The sequence below is a fragment of the Chanos chanos genome, chromosome 5, assembly GCF_902362185.1.
Source record: "Chanos chanos chromosome 5, fChaCha1.1, whole genome shotgun sequence".
In the NCBI taxonomy this organism is placed as follows: domain Eukaryota; kingdom Metazoa; phylum Chordata; class Actinopteri; order Gonorynchiformes; family Chanidae; genus Chanos; species Chanos chanos.
Window position 1 is genome coordinate 38,719,636 of NC_044499.1, and position 18,362 is coordinate 38,737,997.

At 39.9% G+C, this 18,362-nt stretch overlaps 1 protein-coding gene across 1 annotated transcript in view; it reads right to left on the bottom strand.

Moving 5' to 3' along the window:
- Window positions 1-376: 376 nt before the first annotated feature.
- Window positions 377-18,362, bottom strand: part of LOC115811170 (cadherin-18) — a 50,739-nt gene continuing 32,753 nt past the window's right edge. Inside the window, exons 7-11 of the mRNA XM_030773263.1 lie at window positions 16,335-16,471; window positions 13,799-13,920; window positions 12,200-12,317; window positions 3,693-3,944; window positions 377-945 (exon numbers count right to left, since the gene is read on the bottom strand). Of these exons, the coding sequence (XP_030629123.1) occupies window positions 377-945; window positions 3,693-3,944; window positions 12,200-12,317; window positions 13,799-13,920; window positions 16,335-16,471 (1,198 nt within the window). The remainder of the gene's footprint in view (window positions 946-3,692; window positions 3,945-12,199; window positions 12,318-13,798; window positions 13,921-16,334; window positions 16,472-18,362) is intronic.

An 18,362-nucleotide genomic window follows, 5' to 3' on the forward strand; every position in this document is an offset into this window, starting at 1 on the left:
TTCTGTATTGAGGAGGGATTATGAAATAAACAACTGGAAACATGTTGAATCACATACATCCATATGTCCAGACATCAGGACTTTATTGAGCAATAAAAAATATACACCAGGGAAAATATTTTTCCTTTTTTTTCTTTTTTCTTTTTTTTCTTTTCAAAATCTGATGTCACTCCGCCTGTTGTCAGGAGCCAAGCTCCATAGATCCAAAAGAACATGGAAAAAAAGGCAGTCAGTTTGTCCCTATAGTCACTGTGTAACAGATGGAGAACTGTCCACAAATATCGACTGACAAAGAAATCTCGGACAGATAATGGGGATTTTAATGTTTCCTGTCATTTTGATTTGTAGGTATTCAGCAGTGGCAGTAGTGAGAAAATTAAGTTGGTTTATCCGTATCCTTCTCCACTGATTCTGATTCAACCTCTGCCTCTGTCTCCTCTCCATATAGTTCTGCCAGTTTCTGGAACTCCGGACCCCAGTCATCCAGAAAGGTGTAATCCTGCTCGGAATGCATACCGGCAGACCCTAGTGAGCTTATTGACCCTGCCGGTGACCCTTGGCCCTCATAGGCATAGGTCTGCAGTGAATCATAAGGTGGCACACTTGTATCCTGATCTGCCTCCACCAGTCTCTGTTTAATGAACTCGCGCACGTCCAACTCCTCATCCAGCTGTAGAGAAGAGCAGGGACTGTTACGGTCGGCATGTCTACGGGGCAGTTGCCGTGACGATCCGGGGCGGCTGCCCTCCGGCCGGACGTCGCGGCGAAACTTGAGCTCCTCCGCAGCAGCGGGGTTGCGCAGGGCGATGATGTCGAAGGCCTCGGTATCTTCCTCCCCACCCCCCTCATCATCGTAGGTCACCACATTCTCCCGTACGTCCTCCTCCGAGATGATCAGTGGCTCCTTTTTGCTTCGTCGCAGAGTGATGAACAGAATAACAATAGCTGACCACAAGACACAAGACATGACATTAGTTACCAAATTTTAAGATCGAGCTCCAGTCAAACAAAGTTCCACAAAACTTCCAGGTCCAATTTTAGGAGAGGAAAATAGAAACAGTGAATCTGTGGTTAACCCAGATAAACAAAATTAGCCAGTATTGCTGGAGAAGTAAAAATGCTAAAAGAAAAAGCATTTTAAAAATACAATTACTATGAAGCTATCATTAGAACATAGCATGAAAGAGAACATCACCAGCTGACATGTAAAGAAACAGTATTTCGAACAGAAACATTACAAATACAAACAACGCTGTAAATTTGACAAAGCCGTTAACAAGATTAAACTTCTCCTGTGGAGGCAACACCAAATATGTAAATGGTAGTCTCTCAGCAGGAGCTAAGCCGTGTGTGCAAAATTAGCCTTAATAACATTCAGAATATCATCAATGAACCAACATATAAACAAACTGTGGATTGAAGTCCAAGGCCCTTTGAGTGATGAGTATTTCTCTGATGTCCCATTAGGGCACAGAGAGCCAGTGAGTCGTTACAGAGCTGTAAGTCAATTGTACACATTAGCTATCATTAGCGTGGACTCTAATGATGTACTGAAAGCTGACTGGAAAGTTTTTAAAAGAGCCTCCTCATTATGTTCCTCCTTGCTCAGATTAAACAGTATGAATACAATAAGTGGAGCCAAGCATAAAGAAAAAACAGATGTATGTATTTCATTATTTAAATGTGTAAGATTTAACAAGATGTTTTTCCAGGCATATTTTGGATCATGCTCTTGCATATAGATGAAGTTCCAAATCTTTAAAGAGAAAATCCTTGAGAGGAGAGCATTGTGTTTATAATGCTTTAGATGGTGATGGTTATAATGGCTTTGATGCAGTTTCATGCAACAGATAGCAAATGAGCACTGTGGAAGAAGACATTAACATGACACACATGCCTGTCTGTTCATCGTTCATACAGAGTCTCATTCTGGTAATGTGTGAAATATCTCAAATATGTGAATGCAACATCAACCAATCAGTCAATCAATCCATCAATCCATCAATCAGTCAGTCAGTCAATCAATCAATCAATCAATCAATCAATCAATCAATCAATCAATCAATCAATCAATCAATCAATCAATCAATCAATCAATCAGTCAATTAGTCAAACAACCAACTAACCAATCAGTCAACCAGTTATGCAATTATAATTGAATTTAGTTTTAGTTTTTGTTTTTATATGTGCCATTACCCTGCATCATGGAAAAGATAGGCAAGTGCCAGTGAATTAGGCAGCAAACGATATTTTTGTCTGGGAAAATGTGAATCTGTGTTTGAGCTGAAACCTATTTTGAACATGCAGAGCAGTGCTAAAGCTGGCATACCACTGAGCATCAGAGTCAGAGCTGTATTTAGCCTCTCAGCTTGCCCATGTGAAACTACGGTTAAGAAGACCTTCACACATTGGAGGTGAGACCTCTGTCATGTCTCTCTAGTGGTGAGAAGGAGGGAGTGGAGGAGAGGTAGAGGATTTAGGTGGGCAAGACAGTACAAAAGTAGAAGAAACGAAAGAGGGGGGAGAGGTGGAGAGACACGAGTTTCACGATATAACAGTAGACCATTCCCCTTGTTCGCACTCTTTCTCCATGAAATCTCTCTATTTCTAACACTATCCTTGTTACTGTCTCACCCTTTTTCTTTCACTCACCTCCTATCCACTTAGTGTTACGCTATCCCTCCCTTCACTGATCATATTTCACTCTATTCTTCACCTCCTTTATTTTCAGGCTCTTTTCATCCTGTCTCTTCACTACATTTCTGCCATTCTCATCTCCCTTCTCTCTTTCCTATTGTGAAGGCTATCATTTTTCGTAGCGCTTTTCTTCTTTTCTACCTCCCCTTTCTGCCTCCCTTTGTATGGGCTATTACTGTATATTGCTCTCTCTCTCTCTCTCTCTCCCTCTCTCTCTTTCTGGAAGCCTCTGGTGGATGTGTGCCTCCATATGATGTCTGATATGAATATTCATGACCTTCACAGTTTGTTGTGCAAAGGCAATACTAGAGCTGCTCTGCAAATTACGTACACATACACACTCCCACAACACAGACAATCTCTCAATCTACTGCTGCTCTGTTTGCACAAGATGAGTTTTGTTTGTGTTTGGGCTCAGCCATTCGTCTCAAAAGATGACCTCTCTTTTACCGGAACATTGTAATTTCAGCGGTTGCTGTAATTGTACCTCTTGTGGATTTGGAAATATTAAACAATCTGCCAAGTGTCTGTGCGCACAGAAAAAAAGTGGGAGAAAAGAGGTGTGGAAAACACTCTTTTTTTTTTAAAGTCTTGATTCCATACATTCTAATACACTCTAACATTAGGATGCTGAGTACCTAACATACTTCCCTTGTGTTTGTCAAAAAGTTGTAGCATTAATGGTTTAAAGTAAAATATAATGGTTGCAAGGATGAAAAAAAAACATAAAGGCACAGATTAACTCTTTTATAAGAATATATTATAGAAAAATTACGGAGAATATCTTTGATTTTGTGAGAGAGAGGGTTGAATGCCATCAGTTAAGGTTATGTGACTACATGAAGAATCCTACTGCAATACATCTCATAAATGTAGCCAGAGAGCACTGTGGAGATGAAGTTAAAACAGTATAACCACACAGTATAACAGATCACCAGAATAAAGTGTGCAGAAGATCAAAGATTAGGGCTTAAAGGCCAGACATTACGACTTACCCAACAGTATGAGCACGCACAGTAAAATGGCAATGAGCGCTCCGGTGCTGAGGCCTGCAGAGGAGAGGAAAGCCTCTCCCTGGCATATCTTCACCCTGCTGCCACGTTGGCATGGGCACACACTCAGCGTGAGCGTGCTGGTGCCACTCAGCATCGGTTCCCCACCATCCCACACCACGATGGGTAACTCATACAGCTCCTGTGTCATCCGATTAAATCTCCGTCGCCGAGCAACAATACTGGCTGTGCTGTCTGGGAACAGATGAAAAAAAAAAAAAAAATAGACAGGGTGAAAAGAGAGACAAGGGCAGCGGAGAATCGCATAGAACAGTGAAAGAGAGACAGCAAGAGCAGAGAAGAAAAGTCAGTGAGATATAGAGAGTGTAAGAGAGAGAGAGAGAGAGAGAGACAGATCATTAGGTTAAATTAGTCTAGGTTGAAGACAGGCTGCTCTCATTTGGGCTGGCTGACTGCTCTTACTGTTTGAGAGTGCTTAGGAGCTCCATTCCTGCAGATGGGCTTTTAATGGAGGAATTAAGGTGAGCCACTCTCGCATTTAGGGCAGGAGCCAGATGAGCCTCAGCTAATATCTCCAACCAGAGGCTCCCACCCAATACAGTTAACCTGTGCATCACTATAATGATTCTCTCTCCTTTTCTTTCTCTCTCTTCTACTGTCTCTCTTTCACACCCAGTCAAGCCATCCATCTGAGTTCAAAAAACTGTTAGCATTTAAGTTATACCTGAGTGACAGGTCCACATAATCAGAGAAGAAGGATGAAGTAGGGCAACAAATCTTTCTGTTATCAGTTAGAGAGACAACAAAACTCAACAGAACAAAGGAGAATATCCACAGATTTGGAGAAAGTCTTCAGTGTCTTATTGGTAAACTTTAATACTAAAACTCAAGTCAGAATCACTTTTCAGTGTTGTAGTGCTGTCTGTATTAATGTAGCAGCAATGTACTTGCACAGTAAGTACACTGTCATTACGAGTGAACACAACTGTATTCAATGGATGCCACTAAGCTGGCTACACATTGGTGCTATTTATGTATGCTCATGGATTTCAGCACTTTGCTGAACATTTATCAAGGATGTTTCTTTTGTAGCTAAGAAATTGCTGACTACTCAAGGTTAGCCTTGTCAAAAACTCTGCAATATGCTTTGTGAGTATATGAGAAAAGAGGCTGTAGAACAGGCTGTATATTTGAAGAACATCTAAGCATTTCTCTGTTCCAAAATATGTAAACTGTGACATTTGTAATTTTGTGCTGTCCCTGTGTTTCTGTTTTCTTATCTTGACTAGCGTAATTAGATACTGGTAGATACACATGTAATAAATTCCCATAACATTTATCTAATCCAGTTAAATATGCAAGCTTCACAACATTTCAATGCACACTGTATTTAAAGTTAAGCACTCTCAGGAGTGGTAACAGCATGTAGAATAATTATTGTGGCAAAAATGGTCTCAGGGCTCTAACTTTGGTGATATGCCCTGTGTGCATAATTCACACCTAGACTGTGAGGCTCAAAGGCTCAGAGACATAGTTGCCCTTGCCTTAGGTTTCCATGCAAAGAAATTTCATTTCCTCTCAGCTGTAGTTGCCTCCATACACTTCCACTTATGACGTTATGTTGAATGAACAAAACAAAACAAAAAACAACCTTGATGCATTTCTCTGGAGATATCTATACATATTCATACACATTTGTTTGTTTGCAGATGGACACAAATACACACACACACACACACACTCTCTCTCACAGAGAAAGGCAGTGACAGGCAAGCAAGAGGGATTTTTCATTCAACAGAAAGCATCTCTGAAACCAATTTCAGAGATGGAGAACACATGGAGACCAAACCTCCCACTCCAATCTCAACTCACCTCCATGAATAATTATAATGACAGACGGCTGATGTGACACTACATACTTCAGGCTTTATTAACTTACACTCACCGGCTCAACCTTATCACAGCTACCCTGCAAGACAGGGATCCACTGAGAGAAAGCGAGCGAGAGAGAGAGAGAGAGAGAGGGAGGGAGGGATGGTGCGATGTCTGTCACAGTACAGCGCGCTGCAGTCCTAAAATGGTTGTGTTAGCGTCTTCATATCTATGATCACAGTCTCCACGGGGAAGCGTACAGATCTGAAAAACAGATCCGCGGCAGCACGCCTCCTCCTGTGTGTTTCAGAGACCTTTCAAAGGTCAGCGTGCACATTCAACCTCTGTATGCAAATAAGCGGCCCCCCCATAGTTGTGTGCCGATATATGCTAATTAAGATTCTGGGCTACTGGAAGCTTTGAGACCCACGTGGACCACTCACCAAGAATGAGACTGCGTTAGTTAACAGTATCCCCTGCAGTGAACTTCTGAAATGCAGGCATGTATATCAGCACATTTCCAGTATGCACATATTTAAATAAAGAACTATAGCCTAGAAAGGACTTTTTTTTCTTTCTTTTTTTTTTTTTGTGCCAGAGAGAAGCACCTAATAAACCCATTCAAACATGTGCACGGGTATCATATAGAGGGGCTGACAAATAATCAGAAAGCAAGTAGATAAATATTTACCCACCAGGGGGTTGCTTGTGCAGTTAATATTTAATCGTTCTCGACTTAAAAAGGGATGAAACATGATGAAATTTTAAAACAGACAATTGGAATTAATCATACTGGGAGTAGCCCTTCCCTGTCACAATGTGGCCTGACTTGAAAAAAGAAGAATTAAAAAAAAAAGAAAATATTTCCTCTCCGCAGCATATTTCAACACTGTTGGTTTGAAAATGTTCAGCCCACTGTGGCTAACTCTGTTGTGTGCGTATACGTGTGTGTGTGTATATATATATATATATATATATATATTTTTTTTTTTTTTTTGTTGGAGCTCTCTACTCCACCATTTTGTACTCTCTGCTGTATGCCATTGGGGACTCCCCTGATATCAGGTTCGTTAGGCAAAGACATGAGCCACTGACTTCCAAATGGCTTCATTTTTTTTATCATCTCTCTCTTTCCTCTCACCACCTTCTCTGGCATTTCCTCTGTATGATCATTATAGCAGCAAAAAAGCCAAATCACTTGTGAGACTGCCACTGCCCCTCTGGATGAGTGCGAGAGTAATCTTTTAGCTCGAAGAGTATTCTGACTGGCTGCATTGCTAGGACAAACAGTGAGACAGAGAGAGAGAGAGAGAGAGAGAGAGAGAGAAGAGTGAAAAGTAGAGTCTTCAGGGAAAAAAAATGCCATTGCTTTTTACACATATTGTAGCATTGTGTGATACGATTGGTATCCTTTGTCATTCATGAATCATACTAGGGGACCAGGGGATGTCTTTTTCAAGTATGTGCATACGAGTATGCGCATACATTGGCATCCAGTCGTGTCTACACACAAATCCACACAAACATTCTGATGTATGACAGAAAAGCCACGCTGCATCTACTTGACTTAAAGTAATTGAATTGTACGTAAGTAGTCTCTACTTGTATTACTTATGCAATGACCAGTTAACGTATTTGAGCAAGTGCATTATTCAAAAGGGAATGGACCCGTTCTTGACAACCATTATCAGGTCTTACTAATCAGGTCTAAATAAACAGGCTGTGACAATAAGATTATAAAATGAGGTAAGAGTAAAGACCTTGTCCCTGTAGATAGACTGATTGACTGATTCAGTCATCTCACGTACTATAGAGTACCATTTGACTGTGAATAATTAGGTCATTATACAGATTTAACACAACTATGTCAGCTATATCTGTGCTGTTCTGTTACCATGTCATAGAGTTGTATTTGAGCTCTAGGAGGATACTGTGAAAAACATCTTGTGAAATAGCTGTGTGTTTCCCCACCATACAGATTTCTTTGTGGGGTTGAAGCCGTAGCTCATTAGCCATTTCAGCTGGTTAGTGGTTACTCAGCCGTTGGCATAGTTTACATACAAATATACGTACAGAACATATACAGATTTAAAACAAATCACCATTTATACACTGTATCTGGGTACTTACAGGAGGAGAGTGGGCAGGTATTCAACAGGGACCTTAAACTCATAAGTGTGTGTATATTGCTGGGATGAATATGATTTTACACAGAGAGCGTGCGTACGGCAGTCTGATGAATCATCAGCCTGAAGAGAGGCTCGCAGGATGGCTGTGTGTGAAATGAATATTGCAAAAACGCTAACACTACGCTTAAAGGTGAAATCCACGCGACTGCTGCTGTTAAACTAGTGAAATGTTACTTTTAAAAATGTATTTAGATCTAACGGTCACAGAAAATCATACAGTCGGTTTGTCACTCATGCCTAACACCACTTGACCTTGGCTAATGTCTTTGACCTTCAATGTGATCTGCTTTTTTCTGATCAATGTTTGTAGGTGTGAATGATACATAATGAAAAAGAAAAAAAAAGAAATCATTATGAGTGAATTATCACCCAACAACATTAAGTCATTGAAAAGACTCTTGACATTATTTCCATGCTATGAAATTTCAGCTCAAAACCAATTAAGGGAGCATTTTGCTCTCAGAATAGGTTCTCTGACAATGCAATTATTGTGAGAAATACAAGATTTTTTTGGCATAATGACATTTTGTATGGTTAAATTTGAACACTGATATGTTGTGTGTGTGTGTGTGTGTGTGTGTGTGGGGGGGGGGGGGGGGGGGGGGGTTATGTGGCTCTGGTGCAGACTAATTAAGATTCCCAAATATCAACAGCTTGACTGCAGAGCTTTCAACTCGACTGATTAGCACTGGCTCTAAAAGGTCTTTCTGCATGCAAAACGGGAGGGAAGATGACGCCTTCAGAAATCAATTGATCTATTAAAGGAACTGGGTCGTTTAGAGATCTGAGCTGTCTTTTAATTGCCTGTAAAAAGCAAATGTCATGACAGTGATATTGCACCAGCGGCAGGATCAAGGGGGGACCTAATTTTGAGTAATTGTGGAGATAGGGTTTTTCATGAAATGTTTTTCAAAGTACCTTTTCAACTTCTGCTACGTAGGAAAAGAATTCTTAAAAAAAAAAAAGAACAAAAACTATTGATCTTTCCCTAAAAGTAAAGCTTACTAAGAATCTTGGTGCTAAATGTCATTCAAACTGAGACTTGTTCATGAAATATCTATTCAAACAGAGGTTGTTTAAATCAGAGGTACAACCTTTGACCTATAAATATTGGTTTTGGTTTTGAGTGTCTCTTTGGCATCACACAACGACAATGTAATTTGTGAAATAAGTTGTGGTGCTGTAAGCTGTTCTTAAACATTTTATTTTGAACTTTTATCTTAACTAACTGACAACTGGTGACAGTAAACGCATTTGCTTGTACTTAATCAACAAGAAAATATGTGTAAATATGTATAAAACATGCATGTGCGTGTGCGTGTATGTGTGTGTGTGTCTGTGTGTTTACATATTTATGGATATTTTCTTCTATCCCTGCACTGAGGAATTTCTGAATGACATGACAGGAGACAATTACACTCTTGTTAACATGGGTCAAAAGCAGTCTTAATATTGATAGGACAGAAAGAGGCTTCCCCTGTGCCCTGCCCTTTGACTTCCAGCCAGAGGAGATCACTCTTAGTCCCTCAAAATGTCTCATCAGCTCATTTCTAAACCTCCAGTAATCACTGCTCACCTTTCAGGCCATCCAAATGGATAACTTTGGGGTTTCTGTATTTATCTGGGAGTGAAGGGATAGATCAACTGATAGTAGCTGGCCAGGAGCATGACAGACTTGTTATGCCCCACCAATCACTTCACTGGTCCTTAACTGGTAATTTGTCATATGTTCCTTGGTAAAAAGTACTTAAGGAACACCTGTTAACGGATTCTGTGTGCTAATAAGAGAGAGGAGCAATAATAATATATTTTAATGGTAGTGTTGGTTTACTGGCTCCAGCAAGTGCTCACATGGCACAAATACTTGCCTCTCAAGGCAAAAACACCCTCCCTGACACTGGCACCAACACTGCATATTAACATGGTTTAAGGATGAAGGATAGTACAGTCTCTAAGTTAGTATGGAAAACACGTCTCCATATAACCCCAGGAAACCAAGAGGCGAGAGTCATTAGGAAAGTGAGAGAGAGAGAGAGAGAGAGAGAGAGAGAGAGAGAGAGAGAGAGGAATGAAAGCAAAATGCCACATGAGTCAGAGAAGGAAGTACAGGCTGTTGCAGAAAGAAACATAAGATAAAGAAGAAGTATGGGACAGAGGTGAGTGAACAACAAAATGAGAAAGAATGACAAGATGAAGTGAAAGGAAAAAAAAAAGACTATGCAAAAGGATGATGGGAAGGGGGAAAGAGAGAGAGAGGGAGAAAGAGAGAGATAGAGAGAGAGGGAGAGGAGATAAGTGCATTATGATTTCAAGCAAAGTGCTGCAGTTTGTTGAAGACATTTCCTGCAGGCCAGTGTCTGTGTGTGTGTGTGTGTGTGTGTGTGTGTGTGAGTGTGTGTGTGTGTGGGTTGGTGGGTGAATGGGTGGGTGGATGCGAGGGAGAATTTCATTAGCATCCTGGTGATTTCGAGATTACATGTCTCCGGTCAAAAGCAGTTTTCCATTGTCCATTGACTGATGGTCTTTGCCTAGAAAGAGGTACTTATTTGTTCATGAATATTAGCGCTCTAATTATCCTTGATGATACTGTGGAATGGACATGTCCAGACCTTTGAAATTAAAGCTAAGAAATAAATATGTAGAAGACTGGTTTGGAACCTACTGTGTGCTGTGTACAGTTACTAAGAGACACAATATTTAAATATCAGTTACAATTTGAGGAATACTCTCAACAGTGTATTTGATGGGAACCAGTCCCATCAACTACACTGAACCTATTTTTAGGGAGTCAGTGCGTGAATACAAAGAGGAGATCATTGTGAGTCCCTCAAAAAGTCTCATCAGCTCATTTCTAAGGATGACATTCAGTTGACAATGACTGGAAATGAGCTGAACGCAAAATAATATTTTGACCAAAAGGTTTTGAGGCAGTAATATCGTACAGTGAGAGTTTTTCTTATTTCATTAAAAACCGTCCTAAACGAGCAAAAAAAGATGAGTGGGAAAAATGTCTGTGTGGAAGTGTTCATAACAGCAAAGTGTTCAATATGTTTGAGTCACTCAAGTATTTTATTGTTGCCTTAGAGGGAGGCACTCCCCATACAGACACACTCGTACCTACAAGCTTCAGCACTCTTCTTCACAACCCACCAACAACACGAACCGATAAGCTCTCTACTTAGACTGGTAAACATCCAGTACCCATAGGAAGGGAATCAAAGCAGAGAGAGAGAGAGAGAGAGAGAGAGAGAGAGAGAGAGAGAGAGAGAGAGAGAGAGAGAGTGAGAGAGTGCCACTTGGATAAATGAAAGCAAGCAAACATCGCTGCAGAGAGCTCAGTAGGAAAAAGGGAAAGAAGAACTAAAAAAAAAAAAAAACACCTCTCAGCACATAGACTGTCTTATCTTCCATTATCACATCGATCTAGCTTTCTCTGTCTTTCTCTCTTGCTTCTCTTGATTCCTTGATCCATCCTAAACCAACCTCACTGAATCCCTCCCGCTGACTGCTGCCCCAACTTGGAGGGGAGTGTCCCATGGGGTCTGCTTGGGCATGAGTTTAAAAGCCTTACTGATAACTGCACTGAGGTCTCAAACCCAAGGGAATGCACCTGGGACAAGAGTGGTCTCTAAGGCAACCTTTAGCCACTGGCCCTGGGCATATTACATTAAGACAGGCAGCTCAGTGGCAAGGCAAGCAGGTAATCCATTCGACAGCAACAGAAGAGGAGTCCTGGTGCACATACACACCCAGCAACACTGAGATGACTGCCAGCATTATGAGAGGGTGGGGAAGAATGAGGGTGGCTTTATCTAAAGTGCTGAACCTAATGTAAGCCAATCACAGCAAAGAAACTTTATAGGCAGGTTTTTCCAAATTGATCTGTATTATAATACTTGAAGAAAATCATACAATGAGCTTTACAACTCAAATAATATGAGAGAGAGATTTCATTTGAGAAAGAAACATACTGCAGTAGAGAACAGTTGGAGCTCATGGCCCTTACTTTATATTCAGTGTGCTGTTAGAAAGTGGTGAATAGTCGAACAATGACAGGATAAAAGGAGCTAAGGAGGTCCTGAAGAGTCTTTTGAGGTTAACTACCTCATTAACGTTGTTGTAATTACATAGACATTATCTGTTATCCCATCTAAACAGTTGTCGATATCATGTCTAATGCCCGACTCAGTCCAGACATTTCATTGCTGCCTAAATGTTTGTCAACATCGCTAGGCAAATACACTGACTGCAGAGAAGAGCTGATGTAGTGCTTTTCCCAAAGGGAGGAGTGAGCGTTGATAGACCCATTTGCATACGCATGGTGTCAGCATAAATATTAACTACAACCTCTTTGTCTTTATGCCTGAGTATCTGTTTTGTACGGTGATTAAAACCAACATATACACAATAAACTGAACATTTGAATACCTTCATTGTCCTTAAGTGTGAAGTTAGGATTTACAGGAATGTCGCTTGGAAAGGAGAAGGAAAATCGTTGGCCATTCGCAAAATCATCCTTGTCCACAGCAGTAATGGTCTGTATCACCTAACATCAACAAAGAAAGAGAGAGAGAGAGAGAGAGAGAGAGAGAGAGAGGGAGAGGGAGGAGACCAATACTATAGTCATCACCGGTCATGACTAGTCTATAATATTGCAGACATTGTAATTCACTGCATGTTTCACTCTAAACTTTGAAAGTCTCTTTTTGCGGAATTATGTAAATCAGACCTCACATGTCAATCCCACCAGTTGTTAGGAGCCATCTGGATATTTAGACTCTGAATATTGCACTCTTTCTATTTTCTTCCCTTTCAGCTTCTCTAATATCAAACATAATGAGCTTGGGTCCTCTACGTTCTCTCTATTTATGGTGCAAGAGTTTTGGAGCAATGTCAGACCAGGTAGGTGGGAGGTGGTTGTCATAGCAACCCAACTGCCATTTTGCCACCTTGTCTTTTTAATTGGTCGAAGAGTCTGTTGTGAGTTGGAGGAAGCCCTCAAGGGGCCAGTGAGGTGAGGGTCTTGTGCTCTAACGCTCGCTCACAGTTAATGGGGACTGACTTGAGATCAGCAGGGTGGCCTTTAAACTATGCCTCCTGTCCTGCTGCCCTGCCTCGTCACCCCAAGTCATCTATCCTGGTAGCTTCTCTCACACATTTATTCCTCTGATGACAGAGAGCCATTTAGTGTCACTTTTAGCCCTGAGTACAAGGTGTTGGATTTGTTTTTTTTAGCCTGCTGTCCTTCTGTGAATCAGCTCTACGAGCTTAAACTTGATGTCTGAGTCAAAATGGCAAAATGTTTGACGATGTTTTAGTTTTGAAATACTTTGTAGCTGACTTTGGAGGTTAGCTTGAGGTGAGTTGTAGAATGTATTTTAACACATATACCAGAACATAATAACATATAACATCACTTGCTTCACGTATTACTAATATTTCAGAGTATGTGCACGGTCTATCTGTTTGCTCAGACTGTAACAAAGCACTGTATCTGCTTTCTCCCTAAGACTTGGTCAGCCTAACTTATAGCCCTTATGACCCTTCAATGCCCCTTCCTTCTCATTTTCCAATCTCTTAATTTTCTCTGAGTCTGTCTGTAAGCATGCATTGCATCTCTGCAACGCTCCTAATTTAAACGACAAAACACTGCATAGGGCACAATATGAATGTGCTTTGAATTGGAGCAGTCACGCTTTGTTGCTTGGATCCTCATTCTGAATGATTGATGATTAGTATGCTGTCTTCATGCTCTCCCTTTCTATCCATCCTGTCTTTCCTATGCTTCCATCATCCCAGGTCTCTCAGCTTCTCTCACTCTGCATTCATTCTTCCTTTATTTTTCTTATCCCTATTTATATCTTTAAACATTTCCAAAACAGACGTCCCCCCATCTCCTTCTCTGTCTTTTGAGACCACAACAAAGTGAATGATATATGCAGCCAGGTTTATATTGTGACTTGTGTGTGTGTGTGTGTGTGTGTGTGTGTGTGTATGTTTGTGTCAGTGTGACTATGTCAGACTCACTTGTCCTGGTCTTGTGCCTTCACAAATAATTATGTTTTCCTCTGTATTGATCTCTGGTGGATTGTCGTTGACGTCCAGTACCTGAACTGTCACAGGCACGTGACTCACAAGACTCGGGTTATCTGCAAACAAGCAAATGTATTTAAAACAGCAAAACAAAAATCAACTCAATGGTGCCATGACTATTTCCACAACATTTGGCACTCCATTAAATAACGGAAATTAATACATTTAATCAATTTCAATATCTGTATTTAATTGTGCACTCTGAGGACAATGAGTCGGTAACTATAAATATAAAATCAAACAGTAGTGATTTAAATGAAATATAAAATGCTTGGGAATTCAGATTGGTTCAACTCAATACAGTTTCTGTTTTAAATGATCATTAGTCATCCTCTTAAGATGCAGTATTTGAATATACTATTGTTTTCTTCTGGGCTGACAAGCAAGGTAAGACAAAACCTCATTTTTATGCATCTTCTTCAGAGGCTGGTGTGGGATTTAGCCAGTTTTGATAACCAGTATCTAAATTACCCAATAGAAATGCATCAAAGTCGGCTAAGCCCAAACTAATTTAATTTGAAACACGGCAAAATAAATCTAGAGACATTTAAAATTTAATTACAGAAAGCTAAGACAAAAGATTAGAACAACATTCAGTTAGGTGCTACAAGTGCTCTAAGGAATTCATTACTTCAAATCTGTTTTCTTTTTATTTCTTTTTCTTTTTCATTAATGTTGGCATCTCTTAGATTTCATAACTATGACAACACCTCAGTACTGGGATACATAGTATGTAGACATGGATTTCTGCATCTTTTATGAAAATCACCAGACCACTCCTATCAGAGAAAGCCTTTGGATTGCTCCTGATTTAAGATGTCTTACTTTACACCTTGATTGAGGTTGTCTCTGTCTGATGATGTGGACACCCACATGCTTTTCCCCCCACTATTTCTCTGTTATCACACTGATCCTACAGATCCCCTTTAATTTGATTGCTGGTTAGTTAATGCCAGTGGATATCTTTGATTGGTCTCTCTGAGCCCAATAAAAATATTGTGCCAGGCTAAAGCCATGTGAAGTGACTTTTTACGTTGCTTCGTGGCCGAGGCCCCTGTCTTTGTCACTACGGTAACGGCTCCCAGCTGAGGTCAGTGTCCCGCCAAGCACACCTGGTTTCACTCTTGTCTCAATTGCCATGGAAACAGAGTACGGCTTCCTTTTGTCACACTATTTAAAGTGTCACTCTAGAGAATATTTGAACACCTAGTACAGAGCAAAGGGGATTTATCCAAATGATCTTTCCAGTTTTTCATACTCTCTGCCTTCTTTCTCGCATAACTTCCTACCCATCCCTCTTTTTCCTCTCTGTAATTCTAAGTACTTTTCACTTCTTGTGAATTCTCATCCCCTAACTTTTTTTTTTTTGAACTTGTGAAGTATTTCAGAGGGAACTGCGTGAAATAACAAGTTTTCAGTCTTTTGATTTGTAGTGCTTGTGTACTGTTTGCTATTAAATGTGTTTCATCCTCACTGTAGCTGGAGGCGCGGGAGAATGCACTTTTTAGATCTGTCAGCTCTGTATGAGAACACATGATGCATTTGATATGCCTGCGCATTAAAGTCATGCAGTTAAAGAAAAAAAAAAGCAGAAAAGGACTGCTCCAATTCAAGTACTACTGACTACAAAAAGAAACACTTTGTAAAAAGCTAAACGTAAAGCAGCCCCTCAATGCATCGTGGTAAGTTTAACCTGGCTTCAGAAGAGCAAAACACTTGTTTAGTCAGTGACCAATAATGTCACAATTTCTCTTATATTTTTCAACAAGGCCCAACTGTTCAGTTGTACTCCAATACCAAACACAATAATGCCAACCAATTCTTTCTTTATTTTATCTTAACCTCTATGAGCAGTCCTTTATGAAGAGAAAATAAAAATGTTTCTGAACAGCGTTCCAAATGACTGTTCCACATGTGCTGTTGGATTTTAGTGGAATATGATTGTGAATAAGGACACTCACTCCATTAGTGAATCATTAGTGCAGGCCGAAAGCTGGGGGAAAGGGTAATTACTTAGATATCATCTACAGGAGGGAGGAGATGTGAATCGACTCACATCAACCTCTGACGTCTCTCTGATTTTTATCAACATTTTGGGAATTGCTCTAATCCTCATATCATGATTTCATTTGAACTAGTATCTTGTTTCTGGGAAAAAAAAAAGATTGAATACCCACACACACTCAACTGACTGCACAAACTGCAGTGAAGGGTAAAACACAGTCCCAATACCTATGGCATATCACACATATTAACATAAAAGTACCATATATAATTAAACTTAAAGAGTAAAGTTCATTCACACCACTTATGGAAAAAAAAATGTCAAGTGGAACATGTAGATGAGATAGAGTCTATTACATAATACATTAACACGCTAACCCAAATCGACATGGCATTTCTAAACTCATGGTAATGCTAGGCGACAATATCGACGTTAGTCTTCTTTGAATAAGAAAAAGACACTCACCTCTCTCTGTTGCCATGACAGTGATGTTGTGCCAGGGCGTGTCCTCTCTATCTAGGAGCTGTGTGGTTCTGATAACCCCACTGTCTGCCTCGATGTCGAAATAAGGATCAGCATGCAAACCACGTTCAATGAAATACCTGTATTTAGAGAAAGGTCATTACTATTACATGAACTTTTTGCCACTGTCATCTACTGTACATTAAAAAAACAAAAAAAACCCCACTGTGTTTATAGTGCCGTATATAGAGATGATGCTAGAGGGAGGGAGTGTGGAGTGACTTGCTGACAGATTATCAGCAAATAAAAACTGACAACACAAAGATTCTGCTTTGAGATAAAACCTTGTTTAGTTTGCTTTACAACACAAAAGATGCACAATTAAAAGTGAAAACAGTGGCTTTCTTTGTCTTGGTGTCATTCTTATACAAGTTCAGTTGTTGTTGTTGTTGACAACTGTGCTTTCTGTGGTTTAAGTGAAGACAAAGGCATGAAAAGGGGTGTTACATGACAGATGATTCCAAAAAAATTAAAAAAAAAATCTTTAAAAAAATTTAAAAAAAAAGTTCTTGGAAAAACAATTAAACAAAAAAAAAGTGAATTGGAAAAGGCAAAATCTTCCACTGTTTGTTCATTTTATCCAGGGATGTATATTTAACACTGTGGTTTTCAAACACGAGATAGTAATTTGGGCAAACTTTGACTGTAAAAGAGGTAATTGCAAAGCAGAAAGAAGAAAAATGACAGAGAAAAATATCATTTGACATAATGTATTAGTGCACAGCACTTACAGTTAAATAAGCCACTTACAAGAGGCTTGTCATGCTGTAATGCATCCTTCATCTTAGAATTAACACAGCTTCTTGCATACAGGAAAAGTGAATACACATCTTGTTTCACGCATTGACTACATATACACACACACACGCACGTACGCATACTTGCACAAGCTCACGCATGTACACACACACACACACACACACACACACACACACACACACACACACGCACGCGCGCAAAGACACAGACACCATAACACTAATACCTCATCATTTTTACTCGGTTTACTGTATTTCTCCACACACTATTGATACAATATTAAACAACACAATCTTGCTTACTATATGAATATCTGGGCCGAAAATAATTGAGAAAACATTTGTTTACATGAAGCTTGTTGCCAGTGAAGAACTGGAGATTACTAAGCTCCTTTCAAAGTTGCTGGAGAGCATTCTCATCTTTGCATCAGAGAGTCAGGTGCCTCATTGCCTAGACTATGAACCCAGTAAAACACACTCTGTTGTATGTTATTGCTAAACAAATTCTGTGGTAAATTACTCTGTTTATGTACTAGTACTAATTACCCCAATGTAATCTGAAAATAAAAGGATTCCATAGAGAGTGAGAGAGACGCACTTGAGACAGAGTGTGTACACATAAAAAAAAAAAAGCAAATCATTAAGGTTAATCCTTTGACAAAGAGCAGGATTGTTTCACTCCTGACAAATTGTGTGTCTTTTTTCTTAGAATGGAATAAAGCAAAGCATGAAGAAGACAATTAGACTTCACAGAGAGAGCAAAAGGCAAATTTCTGCACTAGACACGTTCCAGTAGCTACTCAAAAACTATTCTGACATTTCTGTCTTTATCTCTGTGGTTCATTTGAGAGTCATCCAAACAGTCTCCATTGTCTTAGCGACTGCGCAGCCGGCATACACAGCCGGGAGAGAGGACATGGGGGAGGTAAGAGACCACAACACAGCCTTTCATATGGAAATTTTTCCTCCTGCTTTTGTTTACAGAAAATCTTTTGAAATTTCATAACCTTCTTATGTGACTTTAACTGTGCCCCCCCCCCTTTTTCTTTCCCCTTTCCTCTCCTGTGTTTTTCTCAAACCATAAAATGATTTTTTTTCTTTTTCTTTTATTTCAAAAAAAGGAAAGAAAAAGATATGACCACATTGCCTGATATGTAGTACAGATTTTGAGACTTCCTGTGTGCAAGATGTCACTCTCTTTGCACTTGATTGT